General features: G+C 43.5%; 1 protein-coding gene across 3 annotated transcripts in view; it reads left to right on the forward strand.

The window, feature by feature from the left end:
* Positions 1-15,248, forward strand: part of JAKMIP2 (janus kinase and microtubule interacting protein 2) — a 139,288-nt gene that overhangs the window by 61,878 nt on the left and 62,162 nt on the right. For all 3 annotated transcript variants that reach the window (XM_045827596.1, XM_045827606.1, XM_045827613.1), the window contains exon 2: positions 10,822-11,098. In XM_045827596.1, coding sequence (XP_045683552.1) covers positions 10,970-11,098 — 129 coding nt within the window. In that variant the 5' untranslated portion in view covers positions 10,822-10,969. The remainder of the gene's footprint in view (positions 1-10,821; positions 11,099-15,248) is intronic.

A 15,248-nucleotide genomic window follows, 5' to 3' on the forward strand; every position in this document is an offset into this window, starting at 1 on the left:
GTGTCCTTGAGTCCACAGAGGGAAATCACCTCCCTGTTCTGGGTCAGGCTGTGGGAGAGAAAGTCTCTGTGCTAAAGCCTCCTTCAGGGCTAAGGTGTGGGTTGTGGAATGTGAGCACAGAGTCTGAAAGAAGACCACTTAGGTTATTGCAACCTGACTTTCTAACCACGTGGATGAGGGACTTCTCGCTTCTGAGCCCGTTTCCTCATCTGTAAAGTGGGGGCGGTAGCTTCAGTCTCGTGGTGAATATTAAGTGAGATAAAGCATGTTCCAGCGCTTTGTGGACTTATAAAATAAGGAGTAAGAATGTTAGGCGGTATGAGGAATGGAGAAGATTAATAATCCTTGGCCTTCTAAGCCTAGCACAGTCCGTGCTAATGCCTCTCCCGTGGCAGAAGGAGCAGGGCAGGGAGATGGGGGTTTATTAATAGCATTTCCCAATCTGTGTACCAAAGAGGAGGTGGGAAGGTTAATAATAACAATAACATTTAATCTGTGTACAGTGGGGAATGTGGGAGAGTGTGTGTTAATCATGTTACTAACTGAATTTACGTGCAGTGGTTTATGGGTAACAAGTTTCTCATACACAATCTCATGCCATGCTTAAGGCTCCTAACCCCCTTTTTAAAATAAAAGCGACATATCGGGGGATGGGCAGGTGTGTAAAAACAAACCTTATCTGCCACCACATTGGCAGGAGTGGTTTATCATGTTTACGGATCTTGGGAAGGCTGAAGGGACTGAGACCCTGACAAGAAGATGGTGCCAAGGGAAGAGGAGAAAGGAGTCCAGAGTGGGGCTCAGGTCACCCTCAGACCCCTTTGAAGGCCCTGGGAGACAGGAGAGAAACTGAAGACCTCTTCTTTTGACCCAGGACCAATCCTGTCCCCTCTAAGGGTTTCACCTTTTCCAGAGATAGATAAAGTATGTAACTGTCAGGCTGTCCTCCAGGTGAGGCTTGTAATGCAGAGGGTGACACAGCCACACTGCTGTGGAGAATGGCCTGCAGGCCACCCCACTGAGAAGAGAGGGGCTCCGTTCCCCTGGAGGGTTTGGGCAAATGATATGCAGCAGCTAGGAAAGCTTTCTGATCCCAGATGAGGTGGAACCTGTCACCCAATATATCTTTCCAAAATATATTATGGCTTAATGTATACATGTGTACACATAGAATTGCGTGTGTGTGACATACTTTGCACTTCATTCATTATCTTGCTGTTTTGACAGATGTCTTGAAGTGCAGTTAGTCTCATTGGTTCATCAGATCTACTTATGTATTTTTAATTATTACATATTAATTTGTAGGCCGGACACACCACTTTATTAAGCCAGTTCCTTTCATGTGGATGTTACATTGTTCCTAATTTTTCACTGTTATGTGTTGTACAGGGATGGGTTTGATCTTTGTAAAGTTGCTCATTATTACTTCAAATTCTATCTAGTTTATATATTTACCTTGCTAATTTTTTGTCTCACTGTACTCGAATAGCAGCTCCATGAGAACAAGAGTTTTTGTCTTGTGTATCCAGAACTCTATCTCTAGAACCTAAAACTGCACCTTCAACATATTCACTGGATGAGTGTGTATGACCACAATCTGCCTCCGCATACCGTGATGACGTGCTGTCCTCTCACTAGAGTTAAGCTCTCAGAGGGGCAGGAATACTCACTCTCTTTCTGACATAATGTCTTTCTCTGGGTGGGAGCTTAATATATATCAGAGGCACACAGTATAGCACATCTCAGCTCAACAATTGACTGGTTGTGATTTTGGCCAAACACCAACTTAAAGAGATTAATAGCAACTTACATCTGGTTCCTCTTACCACCTACAAGTTCCTACCCTGGCCTAAGCCATCACCGTCCCTAAGCTGGAGTTCTGCAGTGGCCTCCCTGCCAGTGTCCTTACTTCCACTCTTACACACATTCTTCTGCTGTCACCATTGCATATGAATGCTAAAACCTCAGTCAGATCAGGGCACCTCCTGCCAAACTCTCCAGTGGGACTTGACTCTCAGTAAAAGCCTAAAAAGCACAACATGGTCAGCACAGCCTGCCCTTTCCCTAATGCCTGCCCTCAACTTGGCTGCTGTCCTAGCTGCTCGCTCCCGCCAGCCCCGCTGGGTCCCTGCAGTTCCTGGACCTCGGGTGTCTGCTCAGAGCTTGTGAACTAGCCCTGCACCCCTGGAACGCTTTCCCTGGGCACCTGCGGGGCATCTGCATGGCTCACTCCCTTCCAGCCTTTGTTTGAATAACACCAACTAGGACAGGCTTTTCCTTATCTCAGATGGCAACCCCACCTGGACACTTCCTGTCACCGCTGTGCTTTATTATGATTTTCCCAGAGCACTTTGTGATAGTCCAGCATAGTGCTTAATTAATTTGTTTGTTTATCAAGCTTATCGTGTCTCACGTGTCTCTTTCAACTGATAGATTTGCACCATGAGACAGAGATGCTCGTATGTTTTGTTTTATTTTTTCAGTGCCAAGAACAGTGCTTGGCAGCTGTTATGTGTTCAATGCATGTTTGTCAAAGAAACTGATTTTAAAAGAGAACACTTCTTTGACACACACCCTCCTAAACCCCTTATTCGCATTACTCCTTGTACTTTTCCCCTTCGCCCCATGAGGGGGGCACTGCAGGGACAGAGTGAGGACAGTGGGCTCTACAGCTGGGCAGCTTGGATGAAATCCTCACTCCATTGCTAACCAGCACTGGGCCCAAGGCCAACAATCATCTGTGTTCCCTAAATCCCATGACCCCCTCTCAAAGAAATCAGGGGAAATAGTACGATGACTGTTTACTACTACTGGTTGCATGTTGTCAGGCCCCGCACGAAGCAACCAGGTCAACGCTGGAAGAAGCGTTTCAACCACAGCCCTAAATTTAGGCTTCAAATTTCGTCTCATTTAATCATCTATCTCCTGTGATCATTTAAGACTTAATAGCTATTTGTGCCTGCTATTTTACAAGCATGAAGTACTCCCTCGACTTACCTTATTGCACGCAGGAAAAATGCTAGCTGTTAGATCATAAGTGCCCTGGAAAACGGGATTTTTCAGTGAAAGTGATGAATGCTATCGGGGCCCAGCACGTGGCTTCCGTGGTGCCACACAGTCTCACCCTAAAGCTGTGTCACTGTCTGGACAGGAGATGGTTTAGTAAACCTGCACTCTGATTTCTACAGGACAGGGCTTGTTTTGGAGTCATCTGAGAGTTTTAAAGATAAAGAAAGATACAAAAAAGAAGAAAAAATATATTGCTTTTCTGATACTAAAGGAAAGACCAGCGCTGTGTCATGGTTACCACAAATGTTTGTGAATCAGGCTGACCCAATTTAAATTTTGACAGACACATCATAAGCTCTCGGGAAACAGTTGCATCAATGAATGGCTTATAGACATACCAGCTGTATAATGTTGGGCAAATTTAAAGTGTTTAATATCCTTTTCTTGTATAATGTGGAAGTGATATCTATGCCAAGAATTTGTTATAGTGAGATAATACATGTGCAGTGGTAGCTACTGTGCTTGACATATAGAAAGATTTCAATAGAATTATTATTAAGCATTTCCTTCCACCATATAGTTCAGAATATGGAACCCTCCACCCCCAAATCTAATGTTTTATCTGAAGTGTAAGAATACAGATGAGCTTAATAGCAGATATAAACATGAGCCTTTTCCAAATTCTTTCTCCCGACAACTCCATTTCATCCATACTTTTTACGCAATCTTCTTATATAATAACTGTTCAGTTCTCCCTTATTTCCACAACCACGTGACAAATCCTTTCTTATCTTTCAGGACTCAGCTCAGCGGTCCCTTCCATTAGAAGCTGTCCCCAGCCTCCCTGGGGAAGTGGCTCTCCTCTGCGCCCCAGAACTGCCTGGTGTGCTTCCTGTTTTCAGCTCATTACACCCTCAGGCCTGCAGTTCATTATTTACATGTCAGTGTCTCCCAGTGGGGAGAGTTGTAGAGAGGATGCATAAATCATACATTCGGGGCTGGGCCAGATGACTTTTAACATGCATCTCAGAGCATTAAAAAGAAAATGCTTGTAAGGAGTTTAGCAGAGTGGCCAACAGGAGTAAATGGTCAATGAGGATAATGAGGATGATTAGCAGTCGTGGTAGTATTCATCTGTCACAGTATGAGGTGGGTGAGTAGTTGAAGTATAATTATCTATACAAACGCTATTATGGTCTAGAATATGACAGGCCAGGACCCCAGAGCTTTGGAATATCAAAGATTGCTTACGATGCAAAGAGGAAATACTGGGTCTCAGAATCTTCCTTTATGGTCCATGTGGATAAAAAAATAAAAATTGAGTCTTTGAGACTGCTTTTCCTAACAAAACTATCTATAGAAATAGTTCAAAACCTTAAGTGAGAAATTGTAATTCCTTGTTTCTGTCCCAGGAAGTAGTAAGTCAAAGAAAATGCCAGGAAAAAGTATGCTTTGCACATGTAAATTGCTAATACTTGAAAGCACATTGCTTACATTTCTGAATACTGAGATGCTACTGATACGGAGTTTAATATGGGGGTAGAATAACATTATGAGTAAGTCAATGGTGATTATACCTCTTCCTATAATAGTCTGTATTTTGGGAGAATGACATTAATTAATATTTTGTGGGTTTAGAGCATTCTTTATTCTTGCCAAGTGAAAACTCATTTGGGCTCCATTCGCCTGCTTCAGTGAACATTTTTCTTTTTGAGTAGCCTCTGTCAGCCACTATTCTACACACTGGACATAAAGTGGTGAACAGGCCCAGCGAAATCTCTGCCTTCATGAAGCAAAAAAAGGTAGAGAAACTGAAGGGGGAAGTTAATTTCATAGGTAATGCAGTTCACTTCCCTGAGCGATCTGTACTCTCTAGTCTGTAAGATGTCACAGAGGCTGGCAGGCAGTGAAGGCTTCCCTGAGAAGGGTCGGCTTGATTTTAAAACAAAACAAACAAACAAACAAAAATCAGTGCCCCCAGTGATTTCCAAAAGATGACTATTCAAGGTTCAATCTCATTGGCCATGTAGTTCCTTCATGAGAAAGGGCCCAGCATCCAGTCCAAAGGAGCCTGCTCTGGTCTCGTTAGTTTCAGCTGGCAGGTTTTGCAGAGTGTGCTGTTTGCTGCGGCTTGCTGTGCCTGGTGGCTGGTTCTCTCTTCATCAGAGAGGATAGGCATTTTAGAGTCCAAACACTTCAGATTTGAGAGCAAAATCTCTGTGTTTTCACTGAGTTGAATTTTCATGATATGATGTCAGAAGCGTGACTGAGTGTTTCAGCCTTACTCCTGGCTTCCGGGGTCACCTGCCCTTACTTTCCCTTTGCTCCACTCCCCTCACTGAGTTCTTCATTGTCCCCCAGAAACATTATTGCATTTGGAATATAGAACTTATGTAACAATTATTTTAGAAACTTTGGAGAGGGGGAAGAAAAGCCTTAATAAGTTAAATCAAGATCTCTCATCTACTATTGCTATTTGAACACCTCTCTTTATATATGTATACATATGTGCTATCTACTTCATTTTAACTGTCTTAGATCTTACAATGTACTTAATAAATATACTATGCTGATGACATTTATTTGTATAAAGTTCTTGGAAATCATTTACAAATAAGGGGTGGCATAAGTTTTTTAAAACAGACCAATCGATCAATAATAAAAAGATGGCACTGCTGTCCTTCAAATGCAATTCCTCTAAAAGCAAACTGGGATGTTTCCAGTACAGCAGAGTCCCTGGGGTCATGGGCTCTGGAGTGAGACTGTCCATGTCATGTCCTGACTTTGCTGTGTACCACTTACGTAATTTTGCACAATCCAAATTTCTTTGGGGGGCTTACTTTTTATCGGTAATATTTAAGATGTTGTGGATTACATGAGAAAATAAGCATATGTTGTTTAGCATAGTTCCTGGCTTATATTAACCACCCTGAAAATATTATCTCGTTATTTCTAAGCACACACATGACCCCTTTCATCTAAGTGATTTTGTTGATGGTACCCACAGTTCTTCCAGTGTCCCATGCACAAGGGTTGGTGTCCTCTTCCACCTCCCCTCTTCTCTTTCATGACTTCCTAGCAATCAGCACCGTGTGTGACTCTTCACACATCACAGACCAGCTGGAAAGAAGAGCTACTGGTTTAAATGCGTACGAATCTTCAGACTAAAATGCATTTGACTCTGCCATTTACCTAGCTCTGTGACTTCCAGTACAGGAACTGATCTATCAACTCAGTTCTCGTGTGTATAAATAGGGACTACTAACCGCATGTTTCCTCGTCTTGCTTTAAATCTGGGATGGGAGGATGGAGAATGCTGCACTATACCGTGCTCAGCCCATATTAAGTACTCGATAACGTGATGTTGGATGATGAAGAAGATGATGGTGAGATGCATAAGAGTTCCTTTAGCTTAGGTGAGAAAACAGCCCTTCTACTCTCCATCCGAATCCAAACTTTATCTATTTCTATCTGAACAGTGACAATGGATTCCTCTCTGGACCTCCAGCCTCTCGTTTCTTTCTGTTTCATTCTGCCCTGCACCTAACTTCAAGGTTAATCTTTCTTTTAAAAAATTGGATGATGCCTCTTCTCTTAAAAATGTTTAGCAGATCCCCAGTACTTATGAAACAGAATGTAAATACAATATGGAGGCAGTTAAGATGTGCATAATTTACCCTTACCTTCTTTTTCTAGCTGTACACCCATTGGTTTCCTACCACACTAGGATAGTGATTTACAGTGTATTCCTTGCACTTAACCTTCCAGTTGTCCTACCTACCTGACTTTCCTTGATCCCTCCTGTTGATCCTTCATTGTCTTAGCCTTAAATATAAGGTCTTCTTTTTTGATGAAGTCATTTGTTTATTTAGACGTATTTATTCAGAATTTATTTTGTGCCTGGCACTGTATGAGACACTGAAGTCAACAAGGAACCAGAGAGACAGTCCTTGCCCTCATGCTACTCTTCCTCTTTTTCGTGTGTGTGTGTGTGTTTCCTCTCTCCTTTGGCACACAGTAGATGCAGCTTTGGTTGGTGGATGCATGTGGTATCATCTTCAAGTATAACATAAAACCTTGCATGTGATTATGGCTCCAGAGACAATCAATCCAGTTTATGAAATGATTTTCCTATAGTGTATGGTCCACATTGACTACCTTCTGTTAGTCAGCCACATAGCCTGGCTTCAAAAATCCCATCAACTGAAAAAAAAAAAGTATAGTTAGACATTGGCCTCTGGGACAAAACTCAAAACAGAATTCTATATGTTAAAAAAAGGAATAATCTATATTGCTCTGTAAGTTACTGTATTGCAGTATTGTATATTATAACAGGGAAAATATTGATAGCCAGTTTCTTTTTAGTAGCATGTGGAAAATTAAATGCAGTCCTTTATAATAGAGCTATATAGCGTATCCAGAAGTTATTTTATTCAAACTTTATGCACTTTTACTTAAATAATATTCTTAATACAGATTAATTGTTCTGTCTTTTTTAAGTAGCAGGTGCACATTATGCATGTCCTATATATAGAAATTTGTGCTCACGTTTTTGACATTCAAAGGTGCCTTTATAATAGTATTTTTTTTAAAATTCTAGGTCTTTGAAATCAGTCACCAAGGAAACAGCAGAATAAGTTATACGTATTTCACTTAAACCTAAAATAGGAAATCTTGGTGTCACTTGTAAATATAATTACCTGGAGACGACTCCCCCAAATGACTTGGGTATTCCCAGGCCAGTTTGCTCTCAACACCAGTGTCCACAGAGGGCAAACACCTACTTCAGGCAAGAGCTCTGACTCACTTTTCTTGCTCTGTCTGACCTTGGGTACATAATTGTTTGGACTCTTGTTCTACAATAGCTGCAGAATAGTTTGAATCCAGGAAGAAAGGAAAAGGCAAATAAGAATAGTGTTAAGAGATTTATTTGGCTAAACTCATCCTTGGGAAAGCCTCCTGAATCCAGATAAAAGAGCAGAGTGCAAGATAACAGTGCGCAGGAGTGAAATGAAGCTTGGGAGTCCAAAGGGTACCAAGGGATTACGACATCTCAAAACATGGCGTACACAGTTCTACAACACTCCATCTGTACACCGTACTGTGTGTTCACGGTCCCAAGTCAAGTCTCTGTTCATCAACATTATCCCCCCTTTGCCTTCCTCCACCTCCCTTCACCTCCCCTCCTTCTGGCAGTCACCACACTGTTGTCTGTGTCCATGAGATTTTTCTCTCTTTTTCTTGTTCATTTCCTCCACCTCTCCCACCCAGCCCCTTAATCTCCCCCCTCCAGCAGCTGCCAACCTGCTCTTTATGAGTCTGTCTCTATGTTCATTGCAATATTACTTACAGTAGCCAAGATTTGGAAGCAGTCGAAGTATTCATCAGTAGATAAGTGAACAAAAAAGCTGTGGTTACATTTACACAATGGAATACTACTCAGCTGTAAAAGAGAAGGAAATCTTACCTTTGTGACAGCATGGATGGACCCGGAGAACATTATGCTAAGTGAAATAAGCCAGCAAGAGAAAGACAAGTACTGTATGATTTGTGTTAAAGAAGTTTTTTTTTAAAGATTTTATTTATTTATTTTTAGAGAGAGAAGAGAGAGAGAGAGAGAGAGAGAGAGAGAGAGAGAGAGAAAGAGAAACATCAATGTGCGGTTGCTGGGGGTTATGGCCTGCAACCCAGGAATGTACCCTGGCTGGGAGTCGAACCTGGGACACTTTGGTTCCCAGCCCGCACTCAATCCACTGAGCTACGCCAGCCAGGAGAAGTTTTCAATAATACTTGTTGAATTCATTTTAATTCTAAAATCAAAGAATGGTGCCCCTTAGAAGTCTCCCAGGCATACACTTTAATGAACTGGCATCACTTGCGAAACAAGCATGAAGGACAACTCCAGCATCTAATTGAGGGTGGAATAGTGGTGCGCAGTTTCATGACTGTAAGAGACAGACTTATTCTCCCAATCCCCTAACCTTCCCCTACCCCCTTTCCCTAGGGACACAGACAAAAAAGGCATAGTCCGCATAGCCCCAGAGCTCACGGGGTGGGTAGCAGAAATCCCAGGATCCCAGCATGGTCCTCAACGCTGAATATCAGGGGTCTTGAGGGAGAAACAGCTGCCAGAACATATGTGTGATCAGGAGGATTTCCTCTTGGTCCTGGACTGAAGCACGTCCATGCATAATACAGTACTCAGTTTTCTGAAAGGCTGCATGGCAGACTTCCTCTGGCATGTTACCATGTTTTTTCCATTGACTGACAGATTAGTGCTGAAATTTTTCTAACTTCCCTGTTCCTATGAAGCATTTAAGAATTTGTAAATCAAGACACATCCTCCTTTTTTTCTCTCTTCTTGCTACTGTCCCGATTCAGCCTTCATTCTTTATCCTCCACCTTAGCTAGTTCAGGAGGTGGGCTCCCCACCTCCACACTCTCCCGACTCTGCCACCAGAGTGACCCTGCCAGAGTGCTGCCAGGAACTTCAGCAGAGTCCCCATTGCTTACTGAAAAAAAAATTCCAAAATTCTAAGATGGGCATTCCAGGTTTCCCACAATTTGTCATTTCCAGGCAGCCTTTCCAACATTAGTGCCCGTAAACCATATCCTGAGTTGTAATTAATCAGCCCCCATTCTTACCACTAAATAGTTATTGCTGTGCTTCTATTTGTTGTAGCATAGCACCCGCCATTTCTTTCGGCCAGGATGTTTGACCTGTTTCTCCTGTTAACATCCTACTCACTCCTCAAGGTCAAGGTCAGTGCAGCTCTCTTCAGGGAGCCTTCCTTCCCCCATCAGAAGGAGAAGTCTTGTTTATACTTCTGAAACAACTGGTTTACTTTTTAAAGGCAGTTATCAAATAGATGATGATGATGAAGATGATGATATGGATAGAAGAGATAGAGGTTTTGTTTTTCCTTGAAACTAACATTTTTAATTTCAACATATTGTACCGAGCACAGTATATGGAAGGAAACCTAATGATACTGACTGAATGAATAAGTATAATTAACCCAGTATAACTAATCCTCACTTCTCACAGCTTATTCATTACATAATTCTCGGTCTTTATGTATCAGATTTTCTTGAAGTTGGGGCTCTTTCTGGGGTGACCATGAGGTCATTGCATAGGTGACTTCCTGATACAAAGACTAATGAAGTACCTGGTCTGTGCCAGGCCTGTGGTGGGTTCTGAGAAGCAAGTTGTAAATAAAAACAACACATCCCTGCTCTCACCGAGTTCACAGTTTCAGGGGGACCCCAGTTAAACAATAAGGGCACGCAGGAACCAGGGGGTGTTTCCAGGTGGAAAGGATGTGGCAGCTGAGACCTGAAGGAGTTCTAGAAGTGAGTCAGAGGACACTGTGTGTGCGGCTGGGTGTGAGGTGGGGGTGGAAGGGACGACCATGTGAGGAAGCCGGGCAGAGGACGGGGAAAATGAATAGAGCAGGAGAAGCCCTTATGGGAAGAGAGGAAGAACCAGCAAGGTAAAAGGCATTCCTTATGGTTAGAGTACGTGTGAGTGAAGTGGAGGCGATGAGGCAAGGACCATGGGCAGCTGCAGCTGGAAGAGCTCTCTGAGTTATGAACAACAAACCCGCAGGTCTTTGGAGGATAGGAAGCAGGACACCGACGTGATCTGACAGGCCCTTTGGAAAGGTCGCTGAAAATTCATGGGCAGCGTGGACGGGAGATGGTGGAGACAGGAGCCCTCGGAGGGGTCTCTTGCAGGCCGCCCAGACTACGGGTGACTGTCCAGCACTAGCCCAGGTCTCGGCCACTGCAGTAACCACTGTCTCTTCTCAGGGTGTCCAGGGCAGCAGCTGAGGAGACCTTGCCAAGGAACACCACACAGTAGATGCTGAAACATCGCACTCCAGGATAAGAAACAGTAACATGGCAGCACCCATGTGAGAGGAATCAAAGAGCAACAGACTCCATTTAGAAAGGAACAATGTCCAAGAAAGGGCGAAATAAGGGCGAGAAGCCCGAGGCGCTCATTGTCGCCCTTCAAGCTGCCAACGAAGACCTCAGGACCAAGCTCACCGACATCCAGATAGAGCTGCATCAGGAGAAGTCCAAGGTGAGTGGGGCCCCTGTGGCTGCAGCCTGGAGGGTAGCTTTGGCCCTGCTCTGCCTACCAGCCCCCTCCATGGCTCCTTTCTGCCTCTGCCTTTCTGTATGCATGGAGATGTTCTCCTGTGCAGCAGGAGGGATTTGAGCCCAGGTACACGCGGAAAGTGACAATGACAGGGTCACAAAGCCAATCTCTGCCTCTGCAGAAAGCCTGGTTCAGGAAACCAGATATTCATAATTGAGACAATGGCCCCCACCAGCACCACCTCCCCTGGACACTTGTAATAGTTGTGGACTTGGGCAAGTCCCCTCCCTCGCCTTCTAGAGGTTATTCCCGAAGTGGCATTTCGAGCAATGTTTCTAAAGTGTATCACATCCTGTCACTCAAAACCCTTCAGTGACTTCCTCTGCCTCTCAGAAGCACAGGGGTTTTCCTACCACCACAGGACATTCCCTGCAGCTCTCCCTTTAACTCAGCTCCCACCTCGGCCCACTGCACCCATCACTCTGCTCCAGCCTCTTGGAAGAACCAAGAGAGATGCCAGCCACAGCGAGGGCCTTTGCTCTTCCTGTTCCTCCCCAGTCAGCTTCTTGCTCTGCCCTTACCTTCTGCAGGTGACAGCTGCAGTCACTCATCCGACCACAGTCCCTAACACAGAACATGCCCAGTTACTCCCTGCAAGCTGGTGTTCTTGGTTCGCTTCGTAGAAGATTACATATTTATTTATTTACATGCTTAGTGCTTCTCTCTCCCCAGTCAGGTACAACCTCTGTGAAACAGAGACTTACTTTTCCTCTGTATTCCTAAAGCCCAGAGAAATATCCAGAACTGAATAGCTCAACATATGTTTTTGATTGAGTCAAAGCATGACTGAAAGATGATTTATTCCTTGTACCTTAGTTTCTTCTTCAGTAACACTGTACTATCTCATAGAGCTGTGATGAGGTTTAAGTTAGACAAGTACATAAAGTAGTTATGTGGATGAAAGGAGAAAATTCATGTCAAGTGCTCTGAGAGCTGCCTGGCACATAGTAAATTCTCAAAAAAATGGTAGTAATAGTAATATTCTTTCTAATATGCTCTTCACTGAGTTGGTTACTAACTAGGCTTAAGAGAGTCTCTTTACTTTTCTGAATTTCATGAATGGATTTGGTAACCCTTATCCCACCAGAGCCGTGTGGCTCTCAAGCAGGGTCATGGATAGGAAAACATTTGGAAATGTCCAACATGCAGTAATGCAGGTCTGTTCCCTGCACACTGGGTGCAGCCATGCCAACACTAAGTTGTATCTAGAAAATTCTTTGTGTAGTAGAAAATGTTTTTGATCAAACTATGGGTCATGAACCAACAAATACCCTTCTCTTATTTTATCTACCTCTTCTTCTTTGACATTACTATTAAATTTTAATTAGTTATCTTCCCCCAAATATAATAAATATTAGGCCACCCAAAGTCTTTTGTCTCCAGTCTCAGCAAAACTTTAACCTTGGATAAACAGACTCCAGTATAAAATTTGTGAAGGAAATTTTTTAGTTTCTATGAAGTTAAAAGGAACATGATGTTTTTTTAAAAAAATGTGTTTGTGAGTCAGAAGACCAAGGATTTTTTTGCCTCTTCTTGGGGACAGATTTAAGTATCGCTGCATCTCGATCTGTAATTCAGATGACTGAATCTGTTTCTCCATGTCCACATCTCTCCAACATCACTGTGCCTTAGAATGACCTGGGGGCACTTATTAAAAATTGAGACCCCTGGATGTTCGAAGGATTCTGACGGAATAGGTGGGGTGAAGACCAAGATTTACAGTTCCAACCAACCGTCCAGACAGTCCCCGCACAGGGGGCTCTGCGCCTTTGTCTTGACAAACGCTCCACTCTAGGATTCCTCCCCAGTTCGACAGTCTGTGTACGTTTCATTGGCTTTAAGTTTCCCTGGGGCGATGTAACTTCAAGGGAGCAGCCGCCTTTAATTGTAGTAATGACTGGATGACAAACTGCATTCACTGCATTTGTAGGCGGAAGCCTGTTGGCCCGGAGACAGGTAACCATAAACTGCTTCTGATTTACAGAGAACCAACTCAGGAGATTTCAGAGAGGCAGGGGCCCTGAGGGTCCCTCCACTGCCAATGTTCTACACATTCAAGTCTTTTGAAAGGCCTAAGCTGAGCCTGGACTCGGCTGTCTGTTTATCCAGGACCTGGCAGCGGAGTCTAAGTCGGGAAGGTCCGTGTGCTGTCCCCTTCCTCTGACAGGAGACTGGAAGGCAGCGTCCTGAATAAAAGCACTGCCCTATCCTCCCCCTCCAGGCTGCTTCCCTGTCTCCCTCTCCTTGGCAGTTAATTACAGTCCCTGCGCAGGGGCTCAAGCAGAGGCTCACGGCCTGTCAGCAGCCTTCCCCGAAGAACAAAGGGAATTTGGAGGGCAAGCAAGTCATAAAGCAGTTTTATTAAAATAAATAGAATTGTGTCTCCAAGGCTCAGGCGTTACGAGAGAGAATATGAACAATGCCCAGATGTGGATGCGCACTCTCGGTTTGGTTCCAAGACGGTGATAAAATGGCAGTTTGGCTCCTGGGGAATAGACTAGTTAGAGAGTGGAAACCTTCGGGGCGATGGGGCATTACTTATTTTTTCAGGAAGACAGATCATCCCAGTGACATTTCCCGAGCACGTTGTGTGGAGAGCGGAGTCATAAATGCTTTGGGCTGATGAGAGAAGTAGCTACACTTCACTGACTGTTTACTGTCTGTCATGCTGTAGTGAACGCATTTTCTCCTGGCATAATGCCAGCGCTTCCACTTAGCACCTGAGTGACCCTGAGCAGGTCATGAAATATTTTCCTTTCCTCGTCCACCAAATGGGAGAATAGTGGTGTCTACTTCATAAGGGGGGTGTGTGTGTTTGTTTTTGAGCAGTTAGTTTGTGGCCAGTATGTTAAGTATTTTAATTCATTATTGCATTTCCTCTTCACTACTACCCTCTGAGGTGGACACTGTTGTTATCCCCATTTAATAGATGAGGAAACTGAGGCTCAGGGAGGTAAAGCAATTCACCCAGAGTCACATGCTAGTAAGGGGCAGAGCTGGTTTCTCAACTCTCCTCCCTTCTTCACCAAAGCCTATGCTCTTTTTTATTTGACATATTTCCCCCCAGTTTCATTGAAATGTAATTGACATGTAACATCATACAAATTTAAGTTGTATAACAGAATGATTTGGTATGTGCATATATTGCAAAATGGTCACCACAATGAGTTAACATTCATCACCTCACATGGTTAATTTTTTCCTTGTGATGAGAACTTTTAAGATCTGTCTTTGCAACTTTCAAATGCACAGTACAGTATTACTAACTACAGTCATATGCTGTTCACTACATCTCCAGAAAGTATTTGTCATAACTGGAAGTTTGTGCCTTCCTATTCATGTAGGGATTCATGTAAGGGATCCATGTCCCTTACCTCCTACTTCCTACCCTCGGCAACCACAAATCTGACCCCTGTTTCTATGACTTTGGTTTTCCAGATTCCCCATATAAAGAGATTCTACAATATTTGTCTTCCTCTGTCTGTCTTATTTCACTTAGCATAATGCCTTTAAGGTTCATCCATGTTGTCACAGATTGCAGAATTTCCTTCCTTTTTCTGACTAAATAATATTCCATTGTATGCATTTACCACCTTTTCTTCATTCATCCTTCAATGGACACTTAGGTTGCTTCCATGTCTTGCAAAGCCCAAAGCCTTAAAAATGTGGAGGTCTGGAAAAACCCAAAAACCTAAGGCAGAGAACAAGAGAATATTAGAACTGTGTTTTCCACTATTAGGCAAATTTGAAATGGAGAAACCTCTTGGAGCATCCCCATGTCCTTCCCCCATAGATGTGTGCATTTCCACCACAGGGAAATGAAGCAAAAATATTAGACACAGTCAACTTGCGCTGAGTAGAAATTATCTAAAAAATTTGCCAAGCACTCCTAGGAATAAATATTCAGAGAAGTAGGTCATTTTCACCGCACTTCAGGCATAAGGACTCGGGGGTGGACCTCAGGAGGCTCTGTGGTGGGGAGGAAGGGCACAGTGTGGGACCTTTGTGCTGGATGACTGTGTCTTTCCCCGGCCCGCATTTTCGCATTTACAGAATAAGTGGACTGCATGAG

The sequence above is a fragment of the Phyllostomus hastatus genome, unplaced genomic scaffold (assembly GCF_019186645.2).
Source record: "Phyllostomus hastatus isolate PE091 unplaced genomic scaffold, TTU_PhHast_1.1 phas_contig_150, whole genome shotgun sequence".
NCBI lineage: Eukaryota > Metazoa > Chordata > Mammalia > Chiroptera > Phyllostomidae > Phyllostomus > Phyllostomus hastatus.